The sequence below is a fragment of the Equus quagga genome, chromosome 3, assembly GCF_021613505.1.
Source record: "Equus quagga isolate Etosha38 chromosome 3, UCLA_HA_Equagga_1.0, whole genome shotgun sequence".
Classification (NCBI taxonomy): domain Eukaryota; kingdom Metazoa; phylum Chordata; class Mammalia; order Perissodactyla; family Equidae; genus Equus; species Equus quagga.
In genome coordinates, this window is record NC_060269.1 from 73,937,046 (window position 1) to 73,957,025 (window position 19,980).

Genomic DNA, 19,980 nt, shown 5'->3' on the forward strand with positions numbered 1-19,980 from the left:
TTTTTGGGTGGTGAACATGATGTAATCTACACAGAATTCGAAATATATTATGATGTACATCCGAAAGTTATATAATGTTATAATCCAATGTTACTGCAATTAAAAAAAAAAAAGTGCACTGCTCTGAGTAGAGTGATGAAATCTGGCACCATACTGCCTGGGACGTGAATCATCTCTTTGTCCAGGGGATCCACACTGTACACACCACCCGCCCCAGCCACTAGCAGCATCTTGGTTATCAGATCCACTGTGGGGCATCAAAGTGCTTGTGTACAAGTAGCCCTCATTCTACTTAATAATGGCCCCAAAGCGCAAGAGTAGTGATGCTGGCAATTTGTATACGCCAAAAAGAAGCCACTGAGTGCTTCCTTTAAAGGAAATGTTGAAAGTTCTGGCCTTGGTAAGAAAAGAAAAAAAATCATATGCGGAGGTGCTAAGATCTACAGTAATTTCATTATAGTCTATTGCTGGAATTGTTCTATTTTATTATTATTATTGTTATTAATCTCTTACTGTGCCTAATTTATAAATTAAACTTTATCATAGATATGTGTGCATAGGAAAAAAACACAGCATATATGGGGTTCCTACTATCTGAGGTTTCAGGCCTCCCCTGGGGTCTTGGAATATATCCCCCCGAGGATAAGGGGGCACTGCTGTAGTGAGCATGGTCCACCTTAATTTCTTTCTAACACAATATTGAATATAAATATACAAACAAAATAGAAACAACCAAGAATTTAATAAAACAAGTAGCGAAATCATTTCCAAGAAGACATTTTGTTTGGCTTTCTCTAACTTGTAAGCTTTATTAGTGAAGGGTCTGAGGAGGATGAAGGACAATAGATTTATTTCAACAAAGCTTATCTAATCCAGCCGTCCTAGCAAAGGGGTTTGCAGGTCTGCGCTTGAGCACGTGTTGCCTGTTTTGGGGTAGGAGGGACGTCTCATGGAGATGCCTCGGCACACGGTGAGGAGCAGCGCTGTAATTCCGGCGAGGAGCGACCAGCGGGCGCAGGGCTCCAGGGTCGGCACGGTGCGCGTTTGTTTGGTAAAATGGCCGCCCTGGCTGCACAAGGCCCGATCCGAGCAGGTGCCGCCGCCGGCCCACAGCCAGAGCTGCCCTGGAGATGGGCCCTTCCTGACCGGAGGGACCTTAGATGTGCTGGGGGCGCCCCTGGCCTCAACTGTCTCCTGCCTATATGCCACATTCTTTGAAATTTCACCACTGGGACTAATTTTTCTGTCATTGAAAAATGATTTCCTAAGCATTGTTTTTAAATAAAAATGATCTCTTGGGAATGGTGGCACATTAAGCTATTAATGATTATTTATACTTTGGTCTAAACTAGCTAATTAAATGCGTTTAATCAAACAGCTGCCCGAGAACTGGTTTCTAAGGCACTGGGGCTTTCCATGATGATAAGAAAAACACTGCGGGCGCATCCGGGGAGAGGGAAGGCCTGTGGGACGAATAGAGGACGGTCCTGACCCGTCACTCAGGAATGTCGCGGGGTGTTTATGGTTTATTTTGTTTTCAGTCTCATCTCAGAACCACCTCCTCTAATTTGCTCTCAGGATGTAGATTGTATTTATAGAAGACAAGCTCATCTGAAGTTAATACTCTCGGCATCATTTCTCTGCAAATCCTGACTGACACATATATAGGGTTTTTTCCCCCCCAAAAGTTGAGGAGAAGAGGAGATAAAATTCATTACATTTCGTTTAGGACTGTTGCATGATATGATTTCATCCGTTTTCTCGTCCCTTTAAGTCTGGTCCACATAGGACACTCTTCAGGAGGCTGGGCACAGCTTAAGTGTAAAGAAGCGTCACCCTCATTTCAGCAAGAAGACGCACACAACGTTCCCTGTTCTGAGGACAGCCATGCAGCTGCCTGGGTGTTAGCGCTGATACCCGCGTCCCAGCATCGGTCCACCAAACGTTTGTAAACATAAAGTCTGGATAGTTTCAAACTTCTAATTGGTAGTTTGAAAACATCTTTTTTTTTTTTCCCCCCATTCCTGTGGCTAGTGAAAAACAAAAGAACAATAATCTGTATTTCTTGTGAAGACTAAACATTTACAAGGAGGCTAGGATCACTGCAGGTGAGGGAATGTTCCAGAAGGGATGGGGTCAGTATTACCTGCTGAATCATCTCCAGGCCAGTTTTTCCCACCTGCCACTGTTTAAATTTCTCCAGGGCTTCGTCCACAGACAGTGTCCCGTTCTTGACCTTCTCCTGCAGGAGGATGAGCTCTTCCTGCCCGGCAGGCAGGCAGCCTCTTGCTGTGGACAAGGCTTGACTCTCCACCCGGGCTCTGTCTACAACACCAGGGAAGGGTGTTTTAACAAGTCAATAGACAACAACTGGCAAAAAAAGCACTCTAAAAAATAAGCAGTTTGTGTTTCTTGATCTAATCAGTCTATGCACACTTGCAGAATAAATCAGTATAAATTTTTTTTTTTTGAGGAAGATTAGCCCTGAGCTAACATCTGCTGCCAATCCTCCTCTTTTTGCTGAGGAAGACTGGCCCTGAGCTAACATCCATGCCCATCTTCCTCTACTTTATATGTGGGATGCCACCAAAGCATGGCTTGACAAGTGGTGCCGTGTGCGCACCTGGGATCCCAACTGGTGAACCCCGGGCTGCCAAAGTGGAATGTGTGAATTTAACCACTGCACCATCGGGCTAGCCCCCAGTACAAATTTTTTTTTACCAGGTTTCTTTCTAAGGATTGTAGTGCCTGGCACCTAGTGTTACAGGTAAAGAGAATGTGTGTCATCACTGACAAACACACAGGGACAAGGAGAGAAAGAACAATAGCAAAGATTCTGCCCTGCACTCCTTGTGGGAAGTGCCAATTTCATGATCTTGTTGTGAGGATTACTTTTAATCATGTGAACAAAATACTTAGCATAGTGCCTGCCACATAGAAAGGTAAATAAATATTAACATTATTATTAATAATAAATATTTTTGTGGAATAAACATAATCTCTCTAGTTTTGGGAAGAGATCTGAACCAACATCCAACTGTCACAGAAGTTTAGGATCATTTAAAATTTATTCCTGAAAGATTTAAAACAAATAATTCCTGGTCATTTTGTAGTGAACTGCTTCCTTTTCAAAAAAGTTGATTTTGGAGCATGCCGAGTATAAGTTGGTCCACACAATAAGAACGTTAGATGGTCCGGCTTCCCACGTGAGGCTGCTAATGCCACACCAGAGACTGGCCTGAGGCACGGTGGCAGCAAATTGCAGCCCGGGGTGAATTCAGCATTTTATTTGTCCCACATGGTGTTTAAGGACATAAGTGAACCTGCATGGCTTCAGGGATGCCATGTGCTCTCCAGGCTACCCCAATCCCTGTCACTCCCTACAGTCATTGGATGACATTACACTTGTGCTACTTGCCTGGAGGCAGAACTCATTGGAGTTTGTACTTTCTCATTTATATATTTCTATTAAGTCCAACACACTGAATGAATTCTCTCAGGAGGGATCGGGTCACTCAGCGGCAGCGCATGTCTTATGCACCATCAAATCTACGGATGCCTATAGATGGGCCAGCCTGGTGGCTAAGTGGTTAAGTTTGTGCACTCTGCTTTGGCAGCCTGGTGTTCGGGTTCAGATCCTGGGTGTGAACCTACACACAGCTCATGAAGCCATGCTGTGGTGGTGTCCCAAATACAGAATAGAGGAGGGTTGGCACAGATGTTAGCTCAGGGACAATCTTCCTCACCAAAAAACTCCCCCAGAACAAAACCCACAAATATGCTCCTAATGTCTAGAAGGAGAGAATTGTGGTTGGGCCCCACTGTGTACTAGTGAGCTGTCCGTGAGCCTGGAGAAATCGCTCACTACAGGGAGCCCTTCTTCCAGAAAGAAGCAGATCAACTAGACTGTATCTAGACCAGACTGACAAGGAGTTGGGAACAGGGAGGGCATTCAAAGTCTAGAATAACAAGGATTTGTTGATGGTGATAGGATTGGTTTGTCTGGAAAAGTGAAGTTTCAAGTACTTGCTAGCAGGTTTGATGTGTCTGAAGGGGACTTGAGCCCCGGGCTGTCTCGGCGTGATCTCTCCTGTTCCTCTCAGTGTTGAGAGGGATGCCAGCAGTGAACCTTGGAACAGGGACACAGAAGGGGTCCTTTCTGACAAGTGCATGATGCTGCCCCATGGCCAATCGTCCTGATTCCCACTGGGCTCTCTTGGCTTGCCTTTTCTCTTCAGAAGTCCTGCTCTTCCAGAACTAACAAGATGCCAACAGATTATATATCTCAATCTTTTCCTTCAGGGATGACGGAGCATGAGATCCCAGGGGAATCGGAGAAGATAAGGCAGCCAAAGGTGCCCTGGGTCAGCAGCCCACAGCACAGGTCACAACTGAGATCTTGCTTCCTGCACCACCTGCTTCTCATCGGACTCCACACTCCAACTCAGCTCCCGGGGTGCATCTGCAGCAGGGTTCCCTGCGCCCTTCCTGCAGCTGGGAGGTGCAGCGTCTCCCCTGGAACGCGCGGTCATTACGTGCGCCCCCTGCTGTCCTCTCCTGGCCTAGGTGTGACTCCATTTTTATCTCAAGTGACCCATGCAGCTGGATTTTCTGCTTTTATGGAAGTTATGTCAAGGAAAGTCTGCCCAGAGAACTGTACCAGCTTCCATTTCGCTCTATGTACAGGTTCAGCTGAATTAAAAAAATACTGAACTTTTCAATAATATTCATTTCAGTTACCCCTTCATATTTCAAATACTAGCTACTAAAACAGAATTAAGCTGACTCTGCTGGGGAGGGTGGCGTTCGGTCCTGCGTGCTTGTGCAGAGACAAGAAGAGCAAGCGGAGCGGCAGCAGCTCTGGCAGATCGAGTCCTGGAACTGAGTCGTCCACAGCCAGACTGATTTTACAGAGAACAGTTTGCATCATTCAAGAGAAAAAGCACAAAAACTCTAATAATTTATCATCTAAACCTTTCTTTCACTGCTCGTGATTCCCATGTGACTGTAATGTGAAGTCCTATAGCTTTAAACGCTGCACAAAGTAACAGACTTTAATAACACATATGGCAAGCGGTGCTGTCTTCATCCTTTTATTTTCCTAAATAATTGCCTGATTTCAGCTCTTTTTTATTTATTTATCTTCTTTATGAATTTAGATGCACTCTTCCAGACTGTCGTCTCTCTCTCCAAAGGAAAAAAACATACTTTCAGATTGATTTTCTTAAATCTATAAATTATTTTAGGAAGAACTTAGACTATTTAGTCTACCCATGCAGGAAAATGGTGTGCCTCTCTTCTCTGATGGGAACTTTTGGTGTTTTCAATGTACGTGAATAAGTTCTTTCTTTTATATGATGTCTCCAAACTAGTATTGTTGGCACATAAAAAAGCAAATCATTTCCAAATTATATTCAACTGTTTTAAATAATTTTTGACTCTTATAATTGATTCTCTCAGGCTTTCTAGGCAAGTATATATATCATCTAAAAATAATGAAAAAGAATCGTCTTCTCAATAGTTATCCTTTTTATTTTAGATTCATATGGTATTCCAGGTGCTAGAATTTTCCAGAATAATGGTAAGTACCAATGTTGATAAGAAGCATCCTTATCTTGTTCCTAGACCGAAGGAGAATAGCTCTGATCTTGAACTAGAAAGATATTCTTGATAATGTTGAGAAATTACCCTCTTTCTTATTTTGTTAGATTTTAAAAAATAATAATGGTTTATGTCTTTTTCCTCATTAATTGAGATTATCATGTATTTTTTCTTAATGAATTAACTAGCTCATTACATTAATATTTCTACTCCATGGGATGGTTTATATAATATAAAAAAATCTTTTATGTGAGTTTGAAATACTTCAGCGGTGAAACTTGTCCCTGGTTATCTTTGGAGTTAAAATTTATGCAAATGTTTCTTAGTTATTAGTCTAGTACAATTTTTAAGTTCCTTTTATCATCTAAGTTTTTTTTATAAGTTGAGTTTAGTTTTTTAATAGACTTCATTTTTTAGATGTTTTAGGTTCGTAGTAAAAATGAGCAGATGGTACAGAGATTTCCCATAAACCCCTTCCCCCACACGAGTAGCCTCCTCCATTGTCAGCATCCCCCACCAGAGTGGTACATTTGCGCCAACTGATGAACTTACACTGACACGTCGTTATACCTGGGCAGAATTTTGTTAATTAGTATTTCTATTTGGAAAGTCATATATTTTTATATACAAGAAAAGGAAACAATTCCTCTGATTCTGTATACTGCTATCTTCTCATGACTGATTTTCTTATTGGTGTTCTGTCCAGATTTGCCACTTTACTCTTTTTAAAAATAAAATTAGATTTAGTCAACATTCCTTGTGTTTTCACATCTTTGAATTCTTTAAATTCTACATTTAATTTTCACCTTTTATTAGATCTATTTCCCTGGCTCTTGTTCCATTTTTCTACTCGAATGTCTAGTTCCTTTGTTTTCCTTGTCTTGTTTCATAACTGAAGCTGTGAAGATCTGATGTTGCGTCTGTTTATAGAGACGGTTTCTAGGGCTGTTTTCTAAGCAGTCAATTGTGTTTTAATATCCTCTTTGCCTTCAGAGTTTTCCAGAATTTTCTAATTGTTGCAATTTCTGTTAATTCTTTAAATATTGTATTGAGATCAGAAAGTGGGTTGAAGAGGTGATATTTTTATTGAGATTTGTTTTAGTAGGCTAGCATGCTATTATATTACCACTTATGGAATCTTGAAAAGTATATACTCTATGAAGTACAAACTTACATTATCCTCATTTTTCTATATACTCCTTTTAATTTTTTGTATTTCTACTACTTTATAAGTCAAAAATTCAAAGTATTTATAACCTATCACTACTACTGTGCTTTTGTCAGATTCTTCTATTTTATCACATTAAATATTTGAGTGCTCTAATATTTGCCACATAAAAGTACAGAAACGATGTGCTTTTATTTGGATTTTAGAATTTAAAGAAATAAAATGATTTTCTTTGTCTAATACTTTTGCCTTGAATTCTATTTTTTCTAAAATTAAGGTTGAAACACCTTCTTTATTTCTGTTTCTCTAAGCAATCACTATTCACATTATTCACTATTTTCAACTTTTCTTTAGTATTTTTTTGCAATATATCTTTTTAAAGCAAAATATAGTTTGATTCTGTCTTTTATCTAAATTTGAGCCTGTGTCATTTGTAAAAGAGAATGTATAACATGGCATTTGAAACCAGGCAGGCATGGGGACAAATCTCAGTTCTGTCCTCCTCCCACCTTTGTAAACTTCAGTTTCTTTGGCTAGAAAATGAAGATAAATATTGCCTTTCTTAGAGGGTTGTTGCAAGGATTAAAGGAGCTAAGGTGTGTAATATGCTCTGTTGTGTCCAGGCTTGTGCAAAAGCCCAGAAAGTCGTAGAGACCTGTTGCTGTGAGGATGGCCTGGAAGGACAGAAGAAGGAGATTATAAACATGGGCTTCAAAGTAAAACAGAACCGAATTCGAATTTCACTTCTACCGCTTGTTAGTTCTGTGACCTTGGTGGCAGGTAACCAATCCACCTTAAAAAGGATAATACTATCTACCTCATAATGTAGCTGTGAGGACTTCATGAGCTAGCATATGTAAATACTCAACACAGTGCCATTCGTCCTCAATGATGGTTACTACTTTGTGGATGTGTAACTGACACACGTATTGTCATAAGTGCTGTCCTTATACAAAATCTTTTTTGCTATACCTTTTTTTCTTTTTGACTTTACTTTTAGTTTCTGACTTTTGTCATACAGACTATGTGTATATTATTATATTTATTATATAAATATTAAGTGATTTTGGAAAGTACAAATTTTGTTTATTTTTAAATAATGGTTACTTTTTAAATTTCAGAGATTTTTTTTACCATATATATATATATATATATAGTTTTTTTTCCTTTGAGGAAGGTTAGCCCTGAGCTAACATCCACTGCTAATCCTCCTCTTTTTTTTTGCTGAGGAAGAGTGGCCTGAGCTGAAATCTGTGCCTATCTTCCCTTATTTTGTATGTGGGACGCCTGCCACAGCATGGCTTCATAAGCAGTGCTAGGTCTGCGCTTGCGATCTGAACCTGTGAACCCTGGGCCACAGAAGTGGAGTGTGCGAACTTAACCACTGGGCCACAGGGCCAGCCTCTGCCTTCTGTTTTTTGATTAGTAAATTCATGAATGAAAGGGTATGATTTTATTTTTTCATTTTCTTCTAGTTCCTAAACATTTTTATATTATTTGAGCATTGGACCCAGATTATTGCAATAAAATTATGATTTGTTACATTATGTATTTTAATCATCTATATTTTACCTTAATGTTTTATAAATAAATTTACAACTATTTAAATTTAATTCCATTTTTTATTGAGTTCATTATTCACTATAAATTCTTTAATACCATAACCTCTTTTTGAGCTTTTTATTTTACTTAATCTTTCATTTTCCTAGAATATAGTTTGGGTAGCACTTTCATAATGACATAGAAATGTTATCTTTTTTAAAACCTTGGATATCCTAAAGCTCTATTTGTTTTCTTCTTACATGAACAAAATACCAGACTAAATATAAACTTTTTAAGTTGAAATATTTTCCCAATAAACTGTGTAGTCAATATCTCAAATTCTTGTTACACAGATTCTCTAATCTTAAAAGCTGATTTTGACTTTTAATAGAAAATCTAAGTTAAAATATTTCCTCAATACTGTAGGATTGTTTCTCCATCTTTCTAACTACGAGGATTGGCCGGGAACTTTCATATTATGTGGGTATATTTCCTTGTTTTCCTGGATCATGGTGAGCCCACACAGTCTGCATATTCCATCCCCCACACTCTGTTCTCCAAAGCTTTGTTTAGCTATGGCATTGATTGTATTTTCTGTCCTAGTTTGAAAACACCTATTATACATGAGTTGCACCTCTGTTCTCCGTATCTTCTGATTGTTTTCGGTCTTTCCATATATTTGGAACAGACGCTTCTCCAATCATGTTCTCAGCTTCAATAACTGATTTTATCTACTGTCAGTCCTTTTTCTTGTGACCAATGTGGCTTTGAATTTGCTATTGAAATTTTAGCTTCTGAGTTTATTTTATTTTTTCTCTTGTCACTTGATCTCTTTTCTTCATGTCACATGTTTCACCTCATCCTGTCATCTCCCCAAAAATGTCATTCACCTGTTTTGCGTTTGTCTCAGCCTGACTTTGACCCCTTACTTTCTGCTGCTGTCTCTTCTCTATGTTTTCAACTTGTTTATGAGTTCACAATTTTCTGAAATTTTCTTTTCTGTCTCCTGTGTATTGTTGACAGGTGTCTAGTGCTGAAGTGGAAAGGTGAGCAGGTTAGCTTAAATTTAACAAATGAAAATTCAGAATAAATAACACTTCTCTACAGTTATAGCCTTATAATATTTTCCAAAAAGTTAGAATATTTGTAAAAAACTTTAGATTTTAACAATTACAAATTGCTAGTTGAAATGTTCTTATTTTGTGTGTGTTGTGTGTGTGTATATATGTGTATGTGTATTTCCCACTATCTCCCTTTTTTTTCCTTGGTGCTTTTGAGGAAGATGCGTGACAACCTTACTCATTAAATAAATCATTTACAGAAGTGAAATTATCCTGAATCTTCATGATGAAATTCTCCTTCCTTTCCTTTGGAGTGGACTTGGAAGTTCTCATATTATTTATTTGTTCTTTTTTTTCAGTCCTTCTTGAAAGAGAACATGTCTATAGACTCCTGTTCACCAAGAGATTTGGCATTTATTTCTCCTTTCCTCGTGTTCACATCAAATTTTGTTCCCTGCTCTTGGACTGCAGAGGAATTTGAAAGGCCGTGTTCATGACTCCAGACCCCAGGGTAGCAGGTTGTGTCTAGTGTGGCTTTGTCACTTGTGGGTGGAACATGGTTCATTGGTACCAGGTGCTGACAGGTCAGCAAGCACTAAGTCCCAGCATAAATTACAACAGAATTCTTCTTGACCATCTCTTCCCTCCGTTACAGAGCTTTCCTTGAGGGTCTCAGGATGCAAAGTGTACATCAAACCCCTCCCCCTCACTTTCCACTGGGAGCACTGCTGTCTGCAGGTTTAAGGAAAGACCGGATCTGGAGTGGGGAGCACCTTTAAAAATGAGCATTCATGTAGTGAAGTAGAGCTGGGGGTCAGTGGATGGTCTACGATTTTATTTGTTTCAGTCTCCTTTTTTCAATCTTAGAATTAATGGGAATTAGTTCCAGATTCTAGCATTAGCTATTTTAATGTTATCACTATTATTAAGAATTCCATTTTCTGATATGTTGCCTTCACAAGTATTTCTGAGAGGCCGCACTGTGGACTGTTGACACATCACCATTTTACACACGAACTCAGCTATTACACAAGCTTTTCTAGCTATGATTTTAACCAAAAAACTTTCATGAGCAACATGACAAATGGAAATATAAGTTATACTGAAAAAGAGAACTGAGGACATTATTCTTTCATGGACTACAAATGACCACATTTTGATAATTTTCCCTCTTTTCTTCTTAATATATCCAGTACTGGCAAAAACAGCCAAATGAAAATAGCTCGGAGGCCAGCATTCGCTTTTCTCTACGTAAGAGCAATACCATCCACATTTCTCCAGGTCTCTACTTATAGGAAATGTTATTATTTAACATTTATCAAACCGCTGCAGCACTGGGCACTTGGAGAACACAGACAAGATACAAACAATTCTTATGCTCATCTAGGGTTGGGAGTCGCTGGTGGAGGCAGCGGTTAGCATGGAAGTGCTCGTCCCAGCTCCCTCCTAACCCCACCCTTCAAAGACATGGTTTGCCTTCTAAGAGTGACAGCAATAAGGCATCCTTGATGAGACATTATTTCATCGTGGCCGAGGAGGCCTGCGACCACAGCAGCCGTTTGTGAGAACGCTGACCCCGTCAGTTGCCTGTCTCATGTCCCAGGTGAGTCTATGTTAATCAAATGGGCAGGGTTCTGTGAGAACAGAAAAGGCACCCTGCACTGTCCCAGAGAAAGATGTAACAGGTCTGGGAGACATGAGCGATCTGGACCCTAGGCTATTTTAGTAGACGATTTTGTGAGGCAGGGAAAATCCACCAGATATTTTCATGTCCTTGAAGAAGCAGTTATTCCAATCCTCCAGTGCCCTTTGACTTGATCCTGTTCACCTAGCAGTCTTATCATTACTAATTATTTTTTATAGAAACTTTATTATCTGGCAGGGGCCTAATGAATGCGAACCTTCTCATCACTGGGAAGGAATCTTCCTCTCGTATTGATTTAATAGATTGGAATTGGGGGTTGTAAATTAGTCCTCTGTGGGCTTGGTTAACAAGACTCAGCCTTCAAAACTCTGATTAACTCCAAACCCACTGACAAAATTTGGTTCTCTGGCCTGCAACATTGAAGGACACATCCTTGACTGCCCTGTGAGGCTCGATTTGGGGAAGGGAGTGAAGGCGTGGTGGCAGCATGTTCTGTGACAGCACTCTGGAATTTTCTAATTTCAAAAATAACTTGGGAAAATTGATTTTAAAACTGTATTTTGATGGAAAATTTTATTTGTGATCCAAAGTCCTCAGTTTTCCTTATATTTTTTCAAGATGTGAAAATTGAGTTAAAGAAATCTGTTGGGTTTCCATCGAAATGACACCAATTAATTTTTTTCCTGTTCCTCAGGACAATTTCTTGACTTAGCAATAATATAACTTCCTGGCAACCCCTCAGCAGTCCTGAAGGTAGGCTTCTGAAACACTTCTGCTTTCAGCAGGAAACGAGTTGGCTTTCATACTCTCTTTTCCTTCCAGCATCTAGCAGAAGAATTAAATAATTTTTTTAACCTTCTTTAGAGAACGTGTCTAGTCCTTTTAGAAAATCTTGACTCTGACAAACATTTCCTAAAAGGACCTTTCTTTTTTTCTTTGAGGAAGATTAGCCCTGAGCTAATATCTGTTGCCAATCCTCTTCTTTTTGCTGAGGAAGACTGGCCCTGAGCTAACATCTGTGTCCATCTTCCTCTACTTTATATGCAGGATGCCGCCACAGCATGGCTTGACAAGTGGTGTGTAGGTCCGTGCCTGGAACCACGAACCCTGGGCTGCCCAAGTGGAGCGTGCGAACCTAACCCTTATGCTACCAGGCAGGCCCCTGAAAAGGCCTTTTTTGTTCCCTGCCAAATAAAGAGATTATCATTGGTGAGGTATGTACTGCTTTTGCTATTGCACCATGAAATCCCAGGATACTTGAAGAGTATTCATTAGTTCAGGAATAAGCAGTTTGAATTGCTTAGTACATTGCATGGATGGGATCGTCATAAATATCTGAAAAGGTTTAGGGAAGAACAGATGCCTGGAGTAAGTCCTTTTAGGTAGTTAATTCTTTTATTTCAAATCCCCCCTATTGGTCTGAACTATCTTTTTCCTCGTGCTAGATTATGACTTCCCTGCAGATCATAGTCCTCAGGGAGGTCTTCGAATATTCCTCAAGGCTTAGCGTTCCTCTAGCCCTAGCAGACAGAACAGTCTCCTTTCTCCCTCTGCTGAGTTACTGATGTCCGGGGCTGAAGGGACCTAGGGAGCCTCGCTCAGGGGACTGATCAAAACATCACCAATAAGTTGGCTTTAGGTATCTGGAGAGAAAAAAACTCATACACAATTTGATTAAAATTTTCAGTATGTGAGCCCTCAAACAGTTTAAAACATCTAGTGATCATTGATGTCGATGAAACAAATTAGGATACAAGATATGGATGGATATTAATCCAATAAAATATTTTATAATTAGGTCCTTGTTTCCTGTCACCGTCCTCCCCTGCCCTTTGTTCCTGGGCACAGAAGGGACTATTTCTCTACATGTGGTAGAATGATCATTGGTCTTCATGGACATCAGCAGCCTTTCCTGATACTGCTCTCTGTGCGACAACCAGAAGGACAATCGATAAGGCCAAGCATCCAAGGACCTCTTCATCACCTGGCCACTTATCACCTTCCTTCATCTCTTGTGGGCTTCTTTACATTTTCCCCTTAATTCTAACAGAACTTAATTAAAAACTTGACAACTTAATAATTTATAAAAAATGCTTCAGGGGGCCGGCCTGGTGGTGTAGTGATTAGGTTTGTGCGCTCCGCCTCAGCAGCCCAGATTCGCAGGTTCAGATCCAAGGCGTGGACCTACACACTGCTTGTCAAGCCATGCTGTAGGGGCATCCCACATACAAAATATAGGAAGGTTGGCACAGATGTTAGCTCAGTGACAATTGTCCTTAAGCAAAAAGAGGAAAATGGTAACAGATGTTAGCTCAGGTCCAATCTTCCTCACCGAAAAAAAAAAAGTTTCAGAGAAATTTTATTCCCAGACGTTAAAAGCATCCTCTTTCTTTATTCTTTCCAAAGCTCTGTGAGGTATGTGGGGGAGTTCAGATAGAAATAACCTTTTCTACTTTGTTTAATTCTTCAGTAACTGTTTGATCCTAATTGTACAATGATCTCATGTAGAGTTCTGCATTTATTTCCTGAGAGAGCTAAAGGCACAGTGGGAGTGTAACAGTAGACTTAAAAAGATACATCCGTCCCCCCAGAATATGAAATCTCCAGAAATGAAAAACTGTCCAATAAGGAGTATTTTTTGCATGTAAATTGATAAGCAGTATATCCAAGTGATTCCTGGGAGACGGGCATTCAAACTGGTGTACTTGGTTGGAAGAATGATCTAAGGACAACCTTGCTCCCTTGGGAAGTGCCACTCAAAGCGGCCAGTGTAGGTCACTCATTCAGGACACGCCTTTGTTTGGAAGGCGCTCCATGCACGTTAGGAGCAGGTCCACTGGGGTTCTGTACCCAATGGCTCAGCGGGTGTTACAGTCGGTGCTGTCAGTACGCACCTATCTGCACAGCGGCCGAAAGGTGACAGCCTACGGGAGTGTTAGTGGCTGCTGTGAAATCATTTGCTGGTTTTGTTTTAATGTCACTCTCAGTAATTTACTGGTAACAATTTCAAGGTAATGTTATTTTGGACTGAAGTTATTTCGAGGGTGGGTTGAGGTTAAAAGCATCTGTACATGCTCCTTGATTATCAGGGCCAACCAGTGTGACCCCGACCTCTGCCACCTTTTACAGTTTTCATTTTTGAACTTCAACCGAGGGCTTATCATGAAGAAAAAAATCGTAACAAATAACCTGCTAGAGTTTCTCTTTTCAATAGGAACTAAGTGTGTCAGGAAAACTGGAGGCAGCTGCCTCCTTGTAGAGAAAAAGGAAACTACTCGTCCTGTGTGGGATGCTCTTGTCATTAGTTTTCAGCTCTTCTCTGCATGACAAATAATTGTTTAATGTGTCGGATCAAGTGCTGAAGGCAGAGACCAGGGAGAGGGGCCCAGTCTCTGGTCGGAGCTCAGTGTGGAGCACAGAACGCCCATGCTGGGTCCCTGCAGTGGGGACCACCACCTGCCCTCCCCTCATCTCAAGTTCCAGAGGCTTCTCTCTAAAGGTCTGCAAAGGCCGGTGTCTGATGCATGCTGGAGAATGTGTCTTACTTGATCTTCCTAGAGCCCGACAAGAATACCAACAGCACCACAGTTATTCTCCCAAGGCCATTTCTTGCCTCTGTTAATTAAAATAATTGTCTTATGTAATCTTAGTACGGCCAAATTATATTTGGGTAGGACACTAACTGAAGAGGAAAATTAATCAAGTATACAATTATTTACTTCTATCCTAGGGGCTTTATTCAGCATTCATAACACTTCTCTGAGTCTTACTTAGAGATTATTAAAGAAACCGGAGGTCGTGTCAGTACCTTGTCTCTTAGGACCGTGGGACTTGTCACCATCAGATTGTCTTCTGGCTGCCTTTTGTTGAAACACTGTAAAAAATAGAGCACATATTATTCATGGAACATAAACATAAGAAAGGACATACTGTGGAGTCTCCAGGAAACTGGATGCAATACATCATTTTCCTTAGTAACAATTCCCAAAATTGTATTATTTTTGAGTAGGAGGATTATTATATTTACAATTTTCTCATTTGTGCAGCTTATCAGTCATTTCAAAAAGCATTTTCTTTGGGCAGAGTAGTATAATGCTGATGGAATGCCTCATTAAACTATTTCAATCAAGATATGATTCCATTTTGATATCAGGTAAAGATAAAAGCTGCATTTTGTTAAAAGTGATAAATGTTAAAATCACATGAAAAATTCCATTTGCACAGAAATTACTCAGGCTGACTTTTTGGTGATAAGCAAGGATAATGACTGTTTCTTCTTAAACACATGAAAAGACTGCTGTATTTTACAGATGTAACAATAAAAAGACACTTTATTCTTGCATCATCTAGCTAGACCTCAGACCTATTAAAGGAGCTTATTCGAATTACTTCATTATCTGAAAAGTGCTTTGTTCTCATTTATTATTTCTCACATGAAATTCTCTGAGACAAGTCAGCATTACTCACCCCCTTTTGCAGATGAAAGATAAAATCGATTGTTTAATATTTATTGAGCACCCACAAAGCTCCGCATGGCTGCTGGCATTTGTTAATGAAAAAGTCCATACCCTTTACAATCCGACTTCAGAAATCAAACCCCCAGAGCCCCATGTATTCTCACGGGGAGTCTGAATTAAGGGCTTGGGCACCGGAGGAGGCCTTGGAGGTCTATCCAAGCTCCCATGTCCATAGCCCAGGGAGGCAGAAGTCGCTAACTTGTGAAGGGCCCAGGCCCCTGCAGCCATGCCAGGCTTGTTAGTGGGGATGTGACTAGGACCCTCCCACCTTGAACTTCAGTCTGTTGCTTAGCTCTTTATAGTACTGCTGCCTCTTCTCCTCCATAATTATGTCCTTCTGAAGATAAAGAAGGAGGTAAAGGGAGGGGATTGAAAAGCACCTGGGAACACTCCCAACGTGCTTGGCTCTCTTGTTCTTCCAACCAGTTCATCAGGATTTCCTGCGATAATGGAGGGGAGGCCTGTGGGGTGACAGCGTTCCCACTGCTTGGGGCTTGACAGTGATCCTGGGGACGCATCCCCGCCGTGATCCTGGATCTCTGTCTTTGCTTTCAATATTCTTTAAACCAATCTCATATCAAGGTCATGTCTGTGATTAATCCAGACGACAATTTTTTGAGCTTAAAAAGGTTCCCTAAATCATATCAAATCAATAATTATTTATTAAGCCTATATAATTTGCCAGCTGTTGTCAAGAGAAAGGGTGGTCTGCTCTCTTGTCCTCTTTCAAACAGGAGAAGCAAATAGATTTGCAGAGTATAACGTGTTTAAGAAAAATTATACACATGAAATAAGTTTTCTGGTTGAAAATCAAATTTCTGTTTCAAGTTAATATTTGAAAAACATGATAAACATAACTTACTGGCAAGTTCTGGGTTTGTGGCTTACATTTTTTCTAAAATAAAATAAACTGATGAATATATGGTGTGTGAATATATTTTAGGATATGGGAAAAATTTTTAAAAGTGGTGCTTGAAATTTTTCATTGGTTAGTTTTAAAAGTCTCAAAAAAATGAAATACTTTTGAAGTTTTAATAACATGCAGACACTGTGCTTTTTGCCAATATTGTCAAGGCAATAACTGAAACCGTCTAGGACAAAAACGCTGTAGTCTGGTATCATTAATATGGGAAATAATCTGACTCCAAAGATAAATTCAGAAAAAACATTCTCCAAATAAAAAGTACATTAATTGATAAGTTTTAAGAGTTCTGCTGAATTTTGAAGCTACAGTATACTTGGAAATGGAATAATTTTTTTCCAGCTTTTTAGAATTACTTTGTTAAAAATCCCGTTATACCCTATATTTTATTGCAGCACATTCTGTTGAGAACAAACGCCTCACCCAGACTTTGTGAAATACAGTAAATGCTAAACAAGCGTACATCTCGTTTGGTTTCCAGATTAGGAAGTTACAGTGCGTAGTTATTTATTGTTGAGGGGTCATCAGGGCTGAGAGGTGGAACAGCCTGGGAGGGGGTAGAGGATGGAGGCGGGAGAGGAGGATGCTCTGAGTAGGATGGTTATGAAAGTGCTGATAACGCTGAGAACTTTGGAAAGGCAGGATGTGCACTGAGTCGTGCCCCACAGTACACGAGATCCTCTCCACCTGTACAACTGCCCTCGAGATCCCCTCCTAGCTCACCTCCAGCTGCACCCCTACACCTGTCCCCTTCTAACCGCAGACAAGACTCTTTTCCTTACGGAACCCAATAGCAATTAGCATGCTGCCAGACACACTCTTTCCTCACTGCGTGACAGCCAGGAGGTGTTGCAATGTGAGGTCATCTTGGGGAGGGACCTGTATTAACCTGTCTCCTGAAGAGTGAGCTAGCCCTTCGAAACGACCCCTGACGTGAACCTGCACACCACGGACATGGCCTCCATCGCCTTAGGAAAAGCATGGATAGATGCAACATCCCAGAATCCGTTAATCTTTCTTTTTACAGTAAATATTAGCTGAAGCATTTTAAATTGCTTCCATCAGCAAAACTTTTGTTCTATAAAGCTTTGTATACTTTATATTTACCATGTTCACCCACACAACATTTATAAGAGAGAAATATGAAATCTACGATATAGTGAGAACTGAGCATTGGGTTGCGGATCATTCAGATTTATATACAAAAGTATCTATTTTTGTACAACAAGATTTGTGGTGAGTAAAAGGAGAGTCTGTTTTAAACATATAGTAATGGAAAAAACTCTATACGCCAGAATGCTAATCAGCTCGGCACCATAGATGGGGTAGCATTTTCTCTTAATATTAACAATATGTATGACATGGGAAAATGGCTTTCTCCTCCCGGGCCTTTATTTTCTTGCTAATAAAGTGAAGGCTTAGATGAGATGATCTTTAATGTCTCACTCAGCTCTGACATTCTAAGATGCAACCAATTTTCCACCCAAGTCATTCCAGGCCAAATGGTGCCCTGAGAAATTCTTAAGTGAGTATGAATTTAAATAGAATGCTGTGTTTTGAGGAAGAGATTGTTTTTACTGGAGGCTTAGACTAATAGAAACACTAGAAAGTTAAATCACAGACTAATGTTAACTTTTTACAATATGTATGGAGACAATCCTTTCTCCATGTGTTTGAATTCTTGGAGGATACTATTTTTGACCAAACTTTACTGCATCAATGTTCGAATAACACTATCAAGGCAATTATGACATACATCAACTTTGATGACTCTCTGCCCCAGTGAAATCTTTTTTTTCTCTTCCTACCTAAAATTGGAATTTGAGAGGGAAGAAAAATGAATGCATTATTAGTAGATGTCACTACCTTTAGACATTAAAAAAAATCCACAGAAAGAAAAACAACTTTTCAGGTTCAAAATAATCTCAAACAACGCAAATGTCCCAAATACCACCCCCATTTATTTTAAATATTGGTAGAACGACTTCTAGAATAAAAATGACATTGAATGGAAAAAATTAGCATAGTGTTAAATATTCAAAACGTTAAGCAAAGCAGAACTATTAGAAGAGCAGAGGAGGAGGAAGTGAAATATAACAAATTCACTTGCACTATTTGTCTTTCCAGGCTGCTTCTGCAAGAATATTCTTCATGTCAACCTCATTTGTGGCCTATTTCAAGAAAAGGGACTCTTCCAGAGTTGCCCTTCCTAGAAAATCTGATAAAGCTTATTTAGAATTGTTTTATAAATGGCTAAGGTAATGGAAAGTCTGTGCAATAGCCAAATGCATTCATAAAGATGTGAATTATAAAGGACAAACTCCTTGAAGTTCCGTGCCTATTAGAAGTGTAAAATGAAATGTTGTTTAGAGCTATATACTTATCACTGATGATCACTCTTGACACTAGAAATTTGGTACAAAATAAAACAGACAGATCTGTGTTGTGCTCTCTGTTCTCAGGGAATGGTACTGGACAGGTAGCAGCCATGTGTTTGTTATTTGCTGAACAAGCTTTCATTAGGTTGCTCACTACATAGCCAAGTGCTGTGCTAGGTCCTGAGGAGACAAAGATATAAGAAACCCAGTCACAGGATCCTTACCGACCTCCATTTTAGGGTATTAATTTAAGCAAAGAGTGACTGTGTCATTAGCGCCTACTGATGAGAGACGATAGAGACAAAAACCAATCAGGAGGGGCAAGGGTCATAGTGCAACGTCAGTAGCCTTCTTCTCCCTACCCTGTCCCCTCAGTTTGTACCCTGTGAAAGCTAGTCACAAAAAGGCAGGACGAGGCAGGATGTAAACAACCCCTTTGTCTGGCCAGCAAAGAGAGGGAGCCGAATGTTCCAACCCTGTAAGTAGTCACGTTGACTAATCAAACTGCAGCTCAGAGGAGAGAGACAGCCTCTTTGCAAACTGACCAAGACAGTTTGAGCACTCCAGTCAGGACAAAACCACCATTTCATTCTGCTAGCAATAGTTACAGGGTATTAATTTGAACAAATTTATCGAACGCAAGCCACTACATTTGAATAGGCACACTAGGGGTGGCGTGGCTGAAAACAGATGGTCACATCAGCCACAAAGAAGGTCTTTCACCAGAAAGCAGGTTACTGCCTGGCAGACATCCACGGTCAGGAGCTGTGGCATTCTTCTCTTTAGGGAGAATTTGCACATGGTTAGCAGCACTCTTGAGGTCACTGATGTGTTCATGACTGATCTTGAGATTGGTAGAGACGGAAAATTGGAAAACACATAACTGCATGAAGGAAAATGGCATGGAAATTCTAATTCAATGGCACTATCAATGAATGCTTTGGTTTCTTAAGGAGAAAAAATTAATTTTCTTTCCAATTCATAATGGAAACTTTTCCTGATAGAAATGTTCCCATAAAAATCCTCTCCCAAACCAGGAAATCTCACTATAAATTATTTTTTCTTCTTCTTAAGGAACTTAATTTTTACTAGAGTAGAATACAAACTGTTTTTTATTCCTTTGATGCAAATAAGCATATTTCTATT

General features: G+C 39.9%; 1 protein-coding gene across 3 annotated transcripts in view; it reads right to left on the bottom strand.

The window, feature by feature from the left end:
• Positions 1-19,980, bottom strand: part of BANK1 (B cell scaffold protein with ankyrin repeats 1) — a 322,048-nt gene that overhangs the window by 19,554 nt on the left and 282,514 nt on the right. For all 3 annotated transcript variants that reach the window (XM_046657599.1, XM_046657598.1, XM_046657600.1), the window contains 2 exons: positions 14,826-14,891; positions 2,147-2,325 (listed from right to left, as the gene is read on the bottom strand). In XM_046657599.1, the coding sequence (XP_046513555.1) occupies positions 2,147-2,325; positions 14,826-14,891 (245 nt within the window). The remainder of the gene's footprint in view (positions 1-2,146; positions 2,326-14,825; positions 14,892-19,980) is intronic.